Raw genomic sequence first — 16883 nt, 5'->3', positions numbered from 1 at the left:
GAACACTTCAGCGGGCCCCAGAATCAGGCATCCAAAAAATAATCCATCAAAAGATATTCAAAATTCAGGGATATTTGTATTTCACTCCATGTTGAATATTGCCCAGTTCTGATAGTCACATGTTATGTATTTCCTGCACACTGTATATAAACATGAACATGTAACTCACTGCATGAAAGTTCAATTCCTGGCTCCTTTCTGCAACTGTCCACAGAGAATCACTCTGAGGTAGCTCATAGCACGAAACTGTCATACCGATTGGTCTGTGTGACAACCACATACCCAGTTTCTCTGGGTTCCTAAGTGCAGGGAATCAGTGGTTGCCACAGGTTCCTGACACAAGGACTCTGTGGAAAATAAACGTATCCATCACCAGCTAACAAGCTGATCTACACCAAATTGGGGCCTTCCAAGGATCACAATTCCATCTGCCCCAGCTGGCAGGAAGGGATCACTTGGGGAATGACTTTTCTGCTTGCAAATGTATTTCCCTTAAACCTACAAGTCCCTGCGGTTTTCCTGGCAAGATTTCAGAAGTGGTTTGCCATTGCCTTCTTCCTAGGGCCCAGAGAGAATGACCGGCTCAAGGTCACCCAGCTGGCTTCATGGCTTGGTTTTTACATTGGGCCAAAGTCCATTCAATTTGTTGCTCAAAGGTTCTCACTTACCCTGTAGAAGTTGGAGACGGTCATAAAAGAGGATCCCCTTTTCTGCTTCTTGGATCCCGTAGCTGAGGACATTGAAAAGCCGGTGATTCAGGGGGAATGCACAAGCATGCAGAGCAAGAGAAGAACTGGCCGACCTGTCAACGTCCGTTTGTTTCCAGCTCTCCTTTCTGCAAATCTGTCCATTTCAGTTTCTCTCCATTTCTCATTTTCCCATTCCCTTCAGCCCATTCCAAGGGAAGTTTGCTATTATTTATGCCTACGACTCCTCAAAGTATATGATACATACTATACACTTTTTTGTTTGCGGTTTTACTTGCAAACCATTTTCTCTTCTGTAATGCCTTTCTGCATATTATTCTTATTAATTATGTATTTCCAGGCAGAGTTTTCTCATGCGTACATAATTGTTTAATTGGCAAACTGCATTGCGAAAGTCAGAGCAGCCCAACTTTCAAAGACGATCTCACATCTTGGTTCTAACACGCAAAACTAAAGGGTTTCACCATCAAAATGCCAACGAAAGGCTCCCCTGACCTTTTAAAAATCATGAATGCAAACCTTTTACGCGAGCAAAATCATTGCTCCGTTGACAGTTCCAGTCAATTCTGGTTATGAGGTCTTGCAAAATAATAATAATAATAATAATAAAAACCACTGCATCGATTCATAACTATTTAGTAGCATTTTTAACTTCAGCAAAGGATCGTTACCTTGTCGTGGTGCTGGAGCTTGAGCACCTCAATGATGCCATGAGCTAAACTGTGAAGGGCCACCGAAGACAGGAAGGTCATGACAGAGAGGTCAGACTAAATGCGATCCCTGGGGAAAGTAATGGCAACCCACCCCAGTATTCTTGCCGTGAAAACTAAATGGATCAGTACAACCAGAGATATGTCGGTATACCATCGGAAGATGAGACCACCCCAGGTCGGAAGATGGTCAAAATGCTACTGGGGAGGAACAGAGGATGAGTTCAACTAGCCCCAGACGTGATGACGCAGCTAGCTCAAAGCCGAAAGGGCGGCTAGCGGCTGACGGTGCTGGTGGTGGATGGCGAATCTGATGTTCTAAGGATCAACACACCATTGGAACCTGGAATGTAAGATCTATGAGCCAAGGCGAATTGGATGTGGTGATTGGTGAGATGTCAAGATTAAAGATAGACATTCTGGGCGTCAGTGAACTGAAATGGACTGGAATGGGCCACTTCACATCAAATGACCACCAGATCTACTACTGTGGACAAGAGGACCACAGAAGAAATGGAGTAGCCTTCATAATTAATAGTAAAGTGGCTAAAGCAGTGCTTGGATACAATCCAAAAAATGATAGAATGATCTCAATTCGAATTCAGGGCAAGCCATCTAACATCACAGTGATCCAAATATACGCCCCAACCACAGATGCTGAAGAAGCTGAAGTAGAGCAGTTCTATGAGGATCTGCAGCACCTACTGGACAACACGCCTAAAAGAGATGTTATTTTCATCACGGGAGACTGGAATGCTAAGGTGGGCAGTCAAATGACACCTGGAATTACAGGTAAGCATGGCCTGGGAGAACAAAACAAAGCAGGACATAGGCTGATAGAATTTTGCCAAGACAACTCACTCTGCATAACAAACACTCTCTTCCAACAACCTAAGAGACGGCTTTATACATGGACTTCACCAGATGGACAACACCGAAATCAGATTGACTACATCCTTTGCAGCCAAAGGTGGCGGACATCTATACAGTCGGTAAAAACAAGACCTGGAGCTGACTGTAGTTCAGATTACGAACTTCTTATTGCACAATTTAGGATCAGACTAAAGAGATTAGGGAAGACCCACAGATCAGCTAGATATGAGCTCACTAATATTCCTAAGGAATATGCAGTGGAGGTGAAGAATAGATTTAAGGGACTGGACTTAGTAGATAGGGTCCTGGACGAACTATGCACAGAAGTTCGCAACATTGTTCAGGAGGTGGCAACAAAATACATCCCAAAGAAAAAGAAAACCAAGAAGGCAAAATGGCTGTCTGCTGAGACACTAGAAGTAGCCCAAGAAAGAAGGAAAGCAAAAGGCAACAGTGATAGGGGGAGATAAGCCCAATTAAATGCAAAATTCCAGAAGTTAGCCAGAAGAGATAAGGAATTATTTTTAAACAAGCAATGCGCGGAAGTGGAAGAAGACAATAGAATAGGAAGGACAAGAGACCTCTTCCAGAAAATTAGAAACATTGGAGGTAAATTCCAGGCCAAAATGGGTATGATCAAAAACAAAGATGGCAAGGACTTAACAGAAGAAGAAGAGATCAAGAAAAGGTGGCAAGAATATATGGAAGACCTGTATAGGAAGGATAACAATATCGGGGATAGCTTTGATGGTGTGGTCAGTGAGTTAGAGCCAGACATCCTGAAGAGTGAGGTTGAATGGGCCTTAAGAAGCATTGCTAATAACAAGGCAGCAGGAGACGACGGCATCCCAGCTGAACTGTTCAAAATCTTGCAAGATGATGCTGTCATGGTAATGCATGCTATATGCCAGCAAATTTGGAAAACACAAGAATGGCCATCAGATTGGAAAAAATCAATTTATATCCCCATACCAAAAAAGGGAAACACTAAAGAATGTTCAAACTATCAAACAGTGGCACTCATTTCACATGCTAGTAAGGCAATGCTCAAGATCCTGCAAGGTAGACTTCAGCAATTCATGGAGTGAGAATTGCCAGATGTACAAGCTGTGTTTAGAAAAGGCAGAGGAACTAGGGACCAAATTGCCAATATCTGCTGGATAATGGAAAAAGCCAGGGAGTTTCAGAAAAACATCTATTTCTGTTTTATTGACTATTCTAAAGCCTTTGACTGTGTGGACCATAACAAATTGTGGCAAGTTCTTAGTGGTATGGGGATACCAAGTCATCTTGTATGCCTCCTGAAGAATCTGTATAACGACCAAGTAGCAACAGTAAGAACAGACCATGGAACAACGGACTGGTTTAAGATTGGGAAAGGAGTACGGCAGGGTTGTATCCTCTCACCCTACCTATTCAACTTGTATGCAGAACACATCATGCAACATGCTGGGCTTGAGGAATCCAAGGCTGGAGTTAAAATCGCTGGAAGAAACATTAACAATCTCAGATATGCAGATGATACCACTTTGATGGCTGAAAGCGAAGAGGAACTGAGGAGCCTTATGATGAAGGTGAAAGAAGAAAGTGCAAAAGCTGGCTTGCAGCTAAACCTCAAAAAAACCAAGACTATGGCAACCAGCTTGATTGATAACTGGCAAATAGAGGGAGAAAATGTAGAAGCAGTGAAAGACTTTGTATTCCTAGGTGCAAAGATTACTGCAGACGCTGACTGCAGTCAGGAAATCAGAAGACGCTTAATCCTTGGGAGAAGAGCAATGACAAATCTCGATAAAATAGTTAAGAGCAGAGACATCACACTGACAACAAAGGCCCGCATAGTTAAAGCAATGGTGTTCCCCGTAGTAACATATGGCTGCGAGAGCTGGACCATAAGGAAGGCTGAGAGAAGAAAGATGGATGCTTTTGAACTGTGGTGTTGGAGGAAAATTCTGAGAGTGCCTTGGACTGCAAGAAGATCAAACCAGTCCATACTCCAGGAAATAAAGCCAGACTGCTCACTGGAGGGAATGATATGAAAGGCCAAACTGAAATACTTTGGCCACATAATGAGAAGACAGGACACCCTGGAGAAGATGTTGATGCTAGGGAGAGTGGAAGGCAAAAGGAAGAGGGGCCGACCAAGGGTAAGATGGATGGACGATATTCTAGAGGTGATGGATTCGTCCCTGGGGGTGCTGGGGGTGTGGATGACCGACAGGAAGCTCTGGCGTGGGCTGGTCCATGAAGTCACAAAGAGTCGGAAGCGACTAAACGAATAAACAACAAGCATTTTTAAAATGGGTGAATCCATAAGGACTGGTAAGATTTCAATGTTGGCAGAAGCCTGAGGTCTCTCTAGTCCAGCCTTTCTCAACCTTTGGACCTGGAGGAACCCTGGAAATATTTTTCAGGCCTTGGGGAAGGAACCCCTGCCCAGTCAGGCTCAAATATGGGCCAGAAGTTACAAAATTATTCTATTCATTTCATGGGTAGGCCTGTCTATGTGCATTAAGCGTGTTCTTAAACTTCACTCTTTCATGTGAAGTTGCCTGAATTTGAAATAATTTTTAAAATAAATCATGATCTCCCAGGGAACCCCTTGTGGCCTCTTGCGGAACCCGAGGGTGCCACGGAGCCCTGGTGGAGGAATCCCACTTTGATCAGTTGGTGGGTTGGTTTTGTGTAAGCCGTGGGACAAGTCGTTTTTGTGGGGGGATTTTTCTGAATCGTGCTCTAACACAGCTGATGACAAGACGTCAAAGCAGAGCAGTTCTATCAGAATGATGTATACAATCCATCATCCCTTAAGCTGTCAGAACAGAAAAATATAGATGTGACATGTCATGACCCCATGTAAGTGTTTTTATGTGACTTCCACACCCACCCTCTTGGAGTAGGGAATTTCTCTATTTTTACACAGATAAATTCTTGTGTGATATTTTTTGGTTACATTGACCACCAGGAGGCACCACATGACTCGTTTTGTCCATATTGGGACTCCTTACATATAGGTCGAAATTGAATTATCCATTCAGTCGTATCTGACCCTTGGAGACCCCAGAAGCCAGCTCTCTCCATGATTTCCAGTCTTGTACAGCTTCTTACAATTGTTTTATATTTTGGCCTGTGTTTGCTTTGATTACATCCAACCAGTGCGTAGCCTGATGTTATTCTGTGGGAGTCAAAGCGGGGGTTGAACTCATAGACCTTCACACTTTAGGACCTGGATGGCTAACTCACTGTATATAGTCATCTAAAGAACAATGGGATTGCAATACGAGCAGCAAAGATCTACACACCTGCGGCCTCTTCTTCTTTGAAAAGAATGCAGAGCAAGGCCATGGAAGACTTCTGAAACAAGCCCACCACCGTTTCATTCAGGGGGTCCTTGTTTTTCTCCAGCCAACCGGTGATATTGTAGCCCACCTGGATTGAACAAGGAAGAATTACAACCAGGCACTAAGGAGTCATCACTACAATAAATAGGGAAGCCATCCCATTATCCTTCACTATTGGCAGAAGATAGGCAAGGAGGGGTTCACCTGAACTTCATGGACCAAAACCTTCTCCAGCCAGTATTGGTGCAACTACCAAGAAGACCCTGCCTCTGGCACAAACTGCTGTATTTCCACCATAGGTGGAATTAAGATCCAGATGAGCCATAGCCAGTTGCTCACCCACCCAGAGATTTTTGACCAGCCCTCTAGAATTCTGGTCATGGTCAGACGGGAACCACCAATGTCTGCAAGTAGATACAGCTCTCCACATCCTCCAAAGCAAACTCTACCCATGCTTTGTACTCACCGTGCCAGCATAATGAACCAGCTCAAAGTGAGCTTCTGCCCCTTTGCCCTTGCCACCTTTTGGCTTCAGGAAATTAGGGGATTTGCCCAAATGATTATCATAAAGGGCAGCCTTGAAAGTAGCATCGGTCGCCTTGGGAAACACACATTGCTCTTCAAGGATAGAGAAGATACCCATGGGCTATTGGAGGAAAGCATAAGGGATAGTTAATTTGTTCATTCATTCCTATTTATTTATTATTATTATTTTATTGTGAGCCGCCCAGGGTCCCCCATGCGGGGGAGATGGGTGGTCATAAAAATCTGATAAATAAAATAAGTAAATTTTTTAAACCACCTAATAGTGGAAGCTCTCTGGATGGTTTGCAATAACACTTACATAAGCTCTCACTACATGTAGATCCTAATCCTTTTCAATCAGAAGGAAGTTCCAAAGATGGTGACACTTCCCAAGAGGTGTTTGCCAAAGATAGACAGACAGATAAAAATAAATGCTTGGGACTCATATTACCCCAGGGCAAGATTTAAAAAAAAACAGCTATCGCAAGAAACTGCTCAATGAAGCCTTCAGTAGATCTGGAGAATGTCAAGTTGCTTCTGTTGAGGATGGTTACCTTTTCCAGAAGCTCAATGCAAGCCTGGAGATCGAGGCCGAAGTCAATGAAGACCCAATCGATCCCTTCTCGCTTGTATTCCTCTTGCTCCAGCACAAACATGTGGTGGTTGAAAAACTGTTGCAGCTTTTCATTTGTGAAGTTGATGCACAGCTGTTCAAAGCTGTTGAACTACAGGAGGGGGAACCAACAGGTTACTTACAACATGAAAGGTGGCCTCCTAATCTGAGATCACTGCTCCTCTTTTGCTTTACTCAAAGGAGGTCCTGGGCAATATGGGTTCCATATTTTTATAGACCATCCAAAGAGCAGATGACTGCAACCTAGTGCTTTATATAAGGACATAGTGCTGCATCAGGCCACGGTCCACCTTAATCCAGCATTCTGTTTTTCTCAGTGGTGAACCAGATGTCTCTGGGGTGCTCACAGGCAGGAGACAGAGACATACTCTCCCTGTTCCTCTGCAGCCAGTATTGGTAGGCATGGTGTCCCTCACCAGAAGATAACATTGACTCTTGAGTTTAGCAGCCCTTGATAGAACTCATTCTCCAAAGCCAGTTTTAGGAGGCTGAGGATGGGAATGGAGTTCTGCCCTCTTGCTTTGTTGGGGGTGGGGCGACTGCTTTCTCACCTTACCCGCAAAAGCCCAATGTAAACTGGAGCTCTGAGTGGTAGTAGAACTCTGGCTATTGATGGCAAACTGGAAAAGTGTAAGGAGGTGTTAACCAAATGGAGTGGGTAGAACACCTACATGCCTCATTCTACATGCCAAGGGTGTCATGAGTACTGATGGTGAGCAGGAGGGGGGCCCTACCCAGGGGGAAAAATGCATGTGTATTTTAGAGGCTTTGAACTTTCCTTCAAAGAAACCCAGAGCAGACCCGCCTTGAGTTTTGGGTTTATCTGTGTGGGTTTCCCACAGTCTTCCAGTATGGCAGGATTTTCTGTCTACTAGAGTAGTTCAATAAACACCAGAGACCAAGATACCGTCTCAGTGTGGTTTTTCGCTCTAAGATAGGACAAAGGGTATTTTTGGGCGTCCCCAGTTCTGAATCTTTTGCAACAAAAATCATTCATAGCTTCTGGGTACCTCAAAGATTTCAAAGCCGGCAATATCCAGGACGCCAATGAAGAACTGTCTCTGCATCTTGGTGTCCAGAGTTTTGTTGATCCTGACCACCAGCCACTTAAACATCTTGTCATAGACTGCTTTGCCCAGGGCACCAACGGAGTTGTTGCACTGATCCAAATTTTGCCCCTTCTGCACAAACTCGTTACCCACTTTAACCCGGGGCCTGGTAATACCCTTCTGGAGCTCCCCAGAGTTGAGACCCATAAGGTGGGCAACTTTGTCAGCCACTGTCAAAAGATCAAAATGGAGAAGTTGACATTACTATTTATGAATTCAGTAGACCTCTATCCTGTCTTTCCTCTGGGAGCCCAATACAACATGACAAGCTTCTTATCTTCTAATGTTATCTTCACAACTACAACCCTGGAAGATAGGTGGGGCTGAAAGAGAGCAACTGGGCCAAAGTCACCCTCTTAAGCCTCTGTGATTTGAATCTGGGATCTCTGGTTCTAGTCCAACACCTTAACCACTGGAAGACAAGAAGAACTTTGCCTAGAGTAGCTTTGGAAATAACTTCATGTGTTCCTGCACAACAAAATGGCCAAAAAGTCCATAAGTTCCTGAAGATAGGCATTGCAGAAGAGGCACTAAGAGCCCTTCTTTTCAAAACTGATTGCCCTGGTTGAATTTTAATGTGATTTTGTATTTAGATAGGTAGGATTGGGGTTAGGGTTAAAGGTGGCAAGTCCACCCATCTTAAAGGTGGCAAGTCCACCCATCTTAAAGGTGGCAAGTCCATCTTAAAGGTGGCAAGGTTGAGAAGCAGTGACATATAAAATGAGAACTTAAGGTGTCACTAGCTTTCATGTTTCTCCCCACTCCATTACCCTCTGTGGTGTCCACTTCTGCTTGCTCCTCTCTTGGCTTCTGCTTGAACTTCATGTTGCCAAAGTGCATAATGCCCCCAGTAAGCTTGTAGACACCGTTCTTCTCCTCTCCAGTGAAGCCCAGGACATCAAAGGCCACCTGGCAGACAGGGAGGCAGGACACATGGGGATTTAGGAGAGCTGGCCTGCTGATGCTGCTTTCCAACCAACAAGAAAGGCGTCTGCAAAACCAGCAGCCAAAGCAAAGAAAGCCAGTGTGATGAAAAACCAGGATAATGGTCCCAGAAGCTCTCAAAACCAGGTGTGTGGAATGGAAAAGCATTCTAAGGTTCCAGCTGAGGTTGGCATCCCATGGGGGTGGGAAGAAGAGCAAGGGGAAGCAAAGGGTGAGATGCAGAGGAAGACATTATCATGCAAGTGACGCAACTGATGTTCTTGCATCAAAGGCCATGACTTCAGTAAGTACATAACTGCACTATTGGCAAAATGATGTCTTCACACCAGGAAGTTTATTTGCTTTTGCCTGGGAAGCCATGTGCATCCAGACATTGTACACCGTAAGCTACAGTTTATGGTTTAGTGCTATATATGATCATGAGCATCTGTGGCCTATTCCACAAACCATGAATAAAGAAACCATAGCTTAGCACAATGTAGGAACCCCAGGTATATGTGGTTTGTCTCTCAGGGCAGGATTTTGCTTTCTTAATTACCATAGAAGGCAAGTGGAAAAGAGTACCACAAACAGTTGTGGAAATCTGTTACATCTACAACCTCAGTGGAAGACTATCAAGCTCTTCACAGCCATCTACACCAAAAAAATCAAGGTTTCTACAGAGTCTTCTTTAGCCAGATTTATTAAGAGAGAAAAGGGATTGGTCTACAGAAATCATAGCAACTGGATACTTTTACTTTAGCACCCAATTTATCTGTACGGTCATGAGGGATGAGATTCCTTGATCTTGATCCTGATCCTGGTCTTAATCTTAAAGAGTCACTATGTGTGAGTTGGGCAGCCATATAAATTTGTTAAATAAATAAATAAATATTCTTTCTGACCACTCATTGATGCAGTGGGGAATAGCTCCCCATTTTCCTGATAAAGGAAAAATGGGCAGATGTTCTGCACCTGTAAGGTTTTGCAAGCAAGCCACCCACCCCCCACCCCCGATTTCCAGGGTCTGAAAAGACCATTTTCAGCTATGCCAAGAAAATAGAACCACATGGTCTGTGAATTATAAGAACCAAAGTCCAGTGCATCTGGTGGGAGCCACATTGGGAAAAGCAGGTTGCATGATTTAAAGCTTAGCACATAACACCACTTTGACCATTTTTTTCCATTTCCAAGATGCCACGGGCACTACTTTGGCACACTTACATCTGTAAGCAGCAGTTCTTCTCCATCATCCATGTTGTCCACCACAATGACCCCTTGGCTTGTCCAAGTATATTCCTTGGGATCCGCTACACACAGCAAGCTCTCTGTGGCAACAAAAGACATATTAGAATGCAACAGTTCTGCATGCTGGTATGCGCAGAGAGCCATGGAGACGGCCTTGAAGGGAATATTCAGAAGCTGTTACTGCAGCAACAAGGGCAGAAGCATTCCTGAAGTCCTGGGACAGGAGATAGTATTAGGAAGAGGCTCAGGTTGGCTCCTCCCTGACTCAAGGGGGTAACTGGGCCAGAGTCATAGTGTCTGAGTTGGGCAACCTTGTAAATCTTGAAATAAATAAATCAATCAATAAATCAATAAGAGGGAGAAAGGATAAACATAAGCAAACTTGCAAGATTCTATTACTATAGCCTACCTCAGTAAAGTATAGGAGTGTTCCTCAACTTTGGCAGCTTGAAGATGTGTGGATGTCAACGGCCAGAATTCCCCAGCCAGCAGGAGCTGTTGTCCACACATCTTCGAGCTGCCAAGGTTGAGGAACACCAAAGTATAGATATATACTTCCTGTGGCGTCCGTTTCTTGATCTGGTCAACTTGTAGGGCTGATGTCATGGTGTGCAGGGGAGAACTACTTCGTATTAAAGACTTAATATTTTAACTATGTCCTTCATAGTCCCCCTCTTCAGATCACAAAACGTGGGTTGGCCATTGTGGTTGGATTCGGGGGCACATCCTGATAAGAGAGACTGTGAACTCTTTGGGGTAATCAAAATTCTACCACCACCTCGTCCTATCTACCTGTCGCCCTCCCTATATGCAGTTTAGATTCCTTGGATTTTCCAGCTGAACTTTGGAGTTGAGCCTGCCTACCCCAGGATCATTCCTGAAGTAGTGTTTGATCTTTCAGGACCATCTAAGAAAGTAAGCTTTCGTGCTTCCATTCTGTAAGCAGAAAGTCTGCAGTTTGCAAGGCACGTATGTTACCGCGGTTAACGATTTACAACTGCAATACCTCTGTATCCGAAGTGGTGTATGTGGGCATAATTGGCAGCCCAGAACAGCCTAAGTCTATCTGTTTTGCTGTCCTTTGTCTGAGTGATGTATTGGGGGAACCTATACTGTGCTTTCCACGGTGGCTTAGAATGTCCTCAGGCAAACAAAGATGGTGACCAAGTATTCCAAAAGAGAGTATTATATTAAGCAACAAGAATCTCATTCTCTCTCTCTCTCTCTCTCTCACACGCACACACACACAAATGGAAAATGCCATACCAACAAGTTCAGGCTTCTTGTTGGATAAGAGCTGGTAGAAGATGTGATAGCCCCTTTCAGCAGGTTGTTGGGAGATGACCCTAGACTTCTCCAGGAGATCTGGAATACAAAAGAAAGCCAGGTGGGCACTGCAGAGAAGATAGACCCTAGAGAATTGTCCTGTATTTTTCAGGACCAGCCCCCAGTCTGATGGAAGGCAGTTTCTTTGAGAAATTCTCAAGGAAAAGAACACGTCAGTGAAATTCTCTTGGACAGAACGTGGCATCCTTGTACTTATTTAACTGCAAAGTAGGCAAGGGCTTGAGAGCCGGCCTGGAGTGGTGGTTTCGGGCCTGGACTAGGAGCAGAAACCTGAGTTCTGGTCCTGCCTTGGGTATGAAGTCAGCTGGGACACTTTGGGCCAGTTGCTCCTTCTCAGCCCTAGAAAGAAGGCGACGGCAAGCCACCGCAGAAGACTTTGCCAAGAAAACTGTGTGGACTTGTCTGTGTAGATGCCAGGAGTCTAGGGCAGCCTTTCTCAACCTTTTGACCCTGGAGGAACCCTGGAGATATTTCTCAGGCCTCGGGGAAGGAACCCCTGCCCATTCAGGCTCAAAGACAGGCCAGAAGTTCCAAAATTATTGTATTAGTTTCATGGGTAGGCCTGTCTAGATGCATTCACAGTGTTCTTAAACTGGAAATAAAGAATGAAACTTATCTCTTTAATGTGATGTTGCCCACATTTGAAATAATTTTTTAAATAAATCTTGATCTCCCAGGGAACCCCAAGGGACCTCCCGCAGAACCCTAGGGTGCCATGGAACCCTAGTTGAGAAACCCAGATTTAGAGTGATTCAAAGGCACCAAAATATTGAACAACTAACATCTCACACTTGAATTCAATCCCACAGGAAACTTATCATGGAGGAATTCCTCCCTAGAAGGTTTCTTGGTAAGAAGTTCTCCTCTCCCCACCAAGCAGGAATCATGTCCTCCAGGATTTGTTGGACAACTTCTTTCTCTGAAGAAATTTGGAGAAATTGTCTGCCAGTTTCTCTGATGTGAAATGTGGCCATCTGTGTCCAGAAATTATAGTATATGCTCTAAAAAACAGCTGCTCCATGGCACATGCTAACTCAAATTTTAAATTCTTAAATGCAGGGATTCCAGATTGTGTCCCCAGAAAGGTCAAGCACACAACCTGAAAATGGAGCAGATCTACAGACTGCCTTCTATCCCCCCTCATTTATTTCACTTTTAGAAAATGAGGGTTACTATCCATTGAAAGAAAAGAAAAAAATAGTTTTCATTTATTCGTCAATGTATTGGTTTATGAAACCTGGAAAAATTTTCATTGGAGACAGACAGACAGACAGACAGATGATAGATAAAAATGATTGATACACGCCAGCTAAAATGGATACGGGGTTGAGAATTGAGGATTTGTCAATATAGAAATTAGATACTTACAGCTCTCGATATCAGCACCAGCCAGTTTTCCTGTGCTGCCAAAGTGAATTCGTATGAATTTACCCTGAATAAGAAAAATTAGACAGCGTCCTGTTGTTCACAACTATAATAGCTTCAAATAAAGATATGGTCTTGACTTAATGTGTTGTGTGAACCAGCCAACCGTGTTTTATTCAATAAATTGGGGTTAATTAAAAAAAACACAGAATAAATAGCAAGTGATTCTTGTATGTATGTGCAAATCAGTTGTCCATCTAGCGAGGTAGTCCAGACAAGAAACACACCCACAAGTACCAGCTCTACTTTATTGTAAGGTTACATTAACAGAATTTTGCAAGTCTGAAAGTACATTTTCCCCCCATTTCCTTTTACAGCCCAAGAAACTAGGGAGGGTCCCTCTTGAGACATTTGCCATGCCCCTATTCCTTCTGTGGGCTCAGCTGCCTTTTATCCAATCATTCCCAGGCTCTTCTCCCTGTCTCCCAAGGTCATTCCCACATGCCATTACATCAGTGGAATAAGAGGAAAAAGGGTGTTGAAAAGGACAGGACGCTATTTCAGAATCAGATACTTACAAAGCGAGAGGAATTATTGTTCCGGGTCGTTTTGGCATTTCCAAAAGCTTCTAGCACAGGGTTAGCCTGGATGATTTGATCTTCCAGAGATCCCTGCCCAAAAGCAAAGACCATCACCATCATCATCTCTTCATCAAGAAACATTTTGGAATAGTTAAGGACGTTGTGATGTTTTCCAGGACCTTATCACCTTATCACGGTCCTTGGTTTCAATGGCTACCGGACAACAGACCACAGTTCAACTTACTTTGCCATCAGCAGGGGCTTTGCCAGTGCTTCCAATGTTAGCAAAATACTGGATGACTTTCTTCGTGTTTTCAGTCTTGCCAGCTCCAGATTCTCCGCTACAGGTAAAGGAAAAGGTCTATATCAGGACTGTAGAGTTAAAAGGAACCTAGACCCATTTCTTCCAACCCTTGGCCGCAAGAGGAATTGCAGCTGAAATCAACCAAGCATACAGTTCCTGGATTGACATAGTAATTTTTGTTCCATTCCTTATGATTCAAAAGGCAGGCAAGATCTGTTTCTTCAGGCCTAGGCACTTTTCCCTCTCACAAAAGAAAAATGTCAACATTTTCATAGTTTTAAATACCTTAGCAAAAAGGTAAAGTGAATTTAAAAGAATCCAGTGGAATGCTGGATTCAAAATAGGAAGATCCAGGATCACACACATAGACACCCACTTCCAGATTCCGGAGTTTATTGGGGGAATTGGGAGCAGTCAAGCCTTTCAGTTTGGTCTACCTCACAGGATTGTTGTTGGGAGGATAAGGAAAATTTCTAATGATTCCACCTTGAACTCATAGCTCAAAAACAAATGTTGGATATAAAGGTATGGGACCCATATGTTAACAGACTGTGGCTCAACCACCTGAAAAATGGTTCAGAATGGTCTCAAGGTGGGGCATTTACTCCCTAAACAAATTTGTAGCAGCACTTTCTTACCAGCTCAGAAAAACCACCTTCTGGAAAGATTTCTTGATGCCCAGTAAGTTTTCTCATTAGCACCCGTTGCCAGGAAATGGACTTTAAGCCGGACCTTTTTATTAATTTGGTTGCTTATTTATATGATATGCTTTTATTTTTCTTTGTATAGTGTGTAGACCCATCTTGGAACTGTAAAACCCAAGCCATTTTATTAATATTTTAGTAGGGAATAAATAGAAAATATGGCCACTTACGTGATCAACATAGACTGGTTTTCACGTTCTGTGGAGGAACAGAGAAAGAGAACATTGGATCATCTAAATCTAAATTGTTCAATGGCCACATTCCCCAAGTAAACTATTTGGGGCAGAAACCAGAGTGGATGCAGTGGGCAACGCCACGCCCCAAAGTGGTCACCCCATTATTTTTATCTCTCTCCCTTCTTCACTTCATCTTGCCCAGCAGGTTGCTAGAAAAGGGATAGATCGTTCTTTCTAGATGCAAAACGTGATTAATTTCATAGGGATTTTGAAATTAAGCCAAGGACTGCATGGGCCTTACGACTGCAGGTTGCTGACCCTTGCTCGATTATAAAATTCAGGCTGGCATCCTTGGCTTTGTGTAGACTGAAACAAGCAACCGGGGGGGTGTCCTTTGAGGACCTTCTCAGCACTCACCCATAAGCATGTCATGGTAGGCATTGTCAGAGATGGAGAAGAGGTGAGGAGGCATCTCTGTTCGCTTCCTGCCCTTGTACATCTGGGCCACACGTGCCCCATAGATGGGTAGCCACTTGTAAGGGTTGATGGTGACACAGAAGAGGCCAGAATATGTCTGGAAGGAGAGCAAGATAGCCAAGATCAGCCTCTGGTCATGATTTGGCATGGTGTGGTGTAAGAGCAGGAAGATCCAAATCCGAATCTCATCAAGAAGTCTAATGTTAATCATCATTTAATTTAATTTCCTGATTATGTTGTTTTTACCTCTTTGTATTGAACTGGACTGTATTGCAGTATGCTTAATATTTTGATCTTTGACCAAACTACGATCCAATTTAAGTAGACCAGGGTGGTGAGTTTAATTTTTCCAGTGAAGATTAAAACAAAATCTGTTTCTTCCTAATATGAATTTCCTTTCATTCCCAAAGGGTTAAAGTTACTTTGGGGTAAAGAGGGGATAATGCAGGAATGTTCTCAATCAAAATTTTAAAGAAAACTGTTCAGCATCAGGAGCCAAGAGGACGTGTCTGTGAGAACGAAAAGATACTCTGCAGTTTGAAACAAACCAACTTTCCAGCTAATTTGATTCTTTCATTTTCTGCAAAAACTCCTTGTAAGGCGTAACATCCCATGTGAACAGATACTGCAGAGTCTTTGAAACATTGGATGCTGTCCTTCTACCAGTGCAGAAATTAGCTTTTTTTTACCCTTTTACTGTCCTTCTACCAGTGCAGAAATTAGCTTCATCAGCCAACACAGTACCATCTCCTTCTGCTCAGAACTGATAGGAAGCAGGGAGGTGCCATCTTACTCTCCACTACATGCAGCAAAATAATTTACATTTTGTGGATCATGTAGTATGGATTCCCCTCCATCTCCCAAATACCTGCCCCCCCTGGGAATGAAAGATGCTTTCATCACCTCTAGGATGTCTCCACGTAACCCAAATGCTTCCACCCATCTTCTCACTTACATAGATCCTCATCATGATGTAACGCTGCCTGAGGTTATCCAAGACACTGGCTTCATTCAGGAACGTCATGTTGGCCATATCACTGATCTGGTAGAACTTAGGTGGGTTCATCTGCTGGACATCATCCTTCTTCACAGTGATGGTCTGTGGGGGCAAAAGACAGTTGTGAGCCGCCCAGAGTAATTCTGGAGTCAGGCAGCACTTAAATGAAATAAATTACATTAAATTCACACCTATGGAAAATAATTTAAAGCTCCAGTCCATTTGCCTGTCCTGAAGACAAGAAATAGAGAGTTTCAGTTACAAGGAAGTTGATTCTGGGTGGACATCAGGAAGAATTTCCTAACAATAAGGGTTGTTCAACAGTGAAATAGACTGCCTTGAGAGATGGTGAGCTCTCCTTCTTTGCAGAGCCTGGAAGGCCATCTGTCAAGGATGCTGTAATAGCGGATTCGTGCACTGAGCAGGAATTGTACTAGATATCTCTGAGTCTCTTCTAACCATTATACTGTATTCTATTATGGTTAAAAAGTGGAAACATCAGCCATTCAGTCGCTAAGCGCAACATTCAAAATAGGTTCTACCTGATCTTCCCTGCAAGTTACGTCCTCTTAGTCTGAACATGTCCCTAACTTAAGAGGCATACAAAGTTCAAGTGAAGTCCCTGCAGTTGTTCCCATTCTATCAAATCACCTGATTGGTCACCGTCTTCACCGTGGCTTGGGCATCAGTTTCTGACTGGATCTCTCCAGCCAAAAAGCCTTCCTTCTCATCCTTCACCCAACATGACTTCTTGATGTCGTATGGTTTACTGACGGCTTCAAGCTTCTCCTTCTCAGTGGGAGCCAAAAAGGGCATGGGATCAACATCATCCCCACATTCTCCTTTGTATGCACCAGGCAT

The 16883-nt window shown here is 43.6% G+C and overlaps 1 protein-coding gene across 1 annotated transcript in view; it reads right to left on the bottom strand.

The window, feature by feature from the left end:
* LOC134505137 (myosin-16) overlaps positions 1 to 16883 on the bottom strand; it is a 39346-nt gene extending 22463 nt beyond the window's left edge. Inside the window, exons 1-15 of the mRNA XM_063314686.1 lie at positions 16674 to 16883; positions 15981 to 16124; positions 14966 to 15122; positions 14543 to 14570; positions 13609 to 13705; positions 13362 to 13454; positions 12787 to 12850; positions 11338 to 11436; positions 10048 to 10151; positions 8670 to 8808; positions 7801 to 8069; positions 6711 to 6881; positions 6098 to 6277; positions 5593 to 5719; positions 669 to 730 (exon numbers count right to left, since the gene is read on the bottom strand). Of these exons, the coding sequence (XP_063170756.1) occupies positions 669 to 730; positions 5593 to 5719; positions 6098 to 6277; positions 6711 to 6881; positions 7801 to 8069; positions 8670 to 8808; positions 10048 to 10151; positions 11338 to 11436; positions 12787 to 12850; positions 13362 to 13454; positions 13609 to 13705; positions 14543 to 14570; positions 14966 to 15122; positions 15981 to 16124; positions 16674 to 16883 (1944 nt within the window). The remainder of the gene's footprint in view (positions 1 to 668; positions 731 to 5592; positions 5720 to 6097; positions 6278 to 6710; positions 6882 to 7800; positions 8070 to 8669; positions 8809 to 10047; positions 10152 to 11337; positions 11437 to 12786; positions 12851 to 13361; positions 13455 to 13608; positions 13706 to 14542; positions 14571 to 14965; positions 15123 to 15980; positions 16125 to 16673) is intronic.

The sequence above is a fragment of the Candoia aspera genome, chromosome 14, assembly GCF_035149785.1.
Source record: "Candoia aspera isolate rCanAsp1 chromosome 14, rCanAsp1.hap2, whole genome shotgun sequence".
Taxonomy (NCBI): Eukaryota; Metazoa; Chordata; class Lepidosauria; order Squamata; family Boidae; genus Candoia; species Candoia aspera.
The sequence above is the reverse complement of the archived record's forward strand: the minus strand, read 5'-3'. Positions and strand labels throughout refer to the sequence as shown.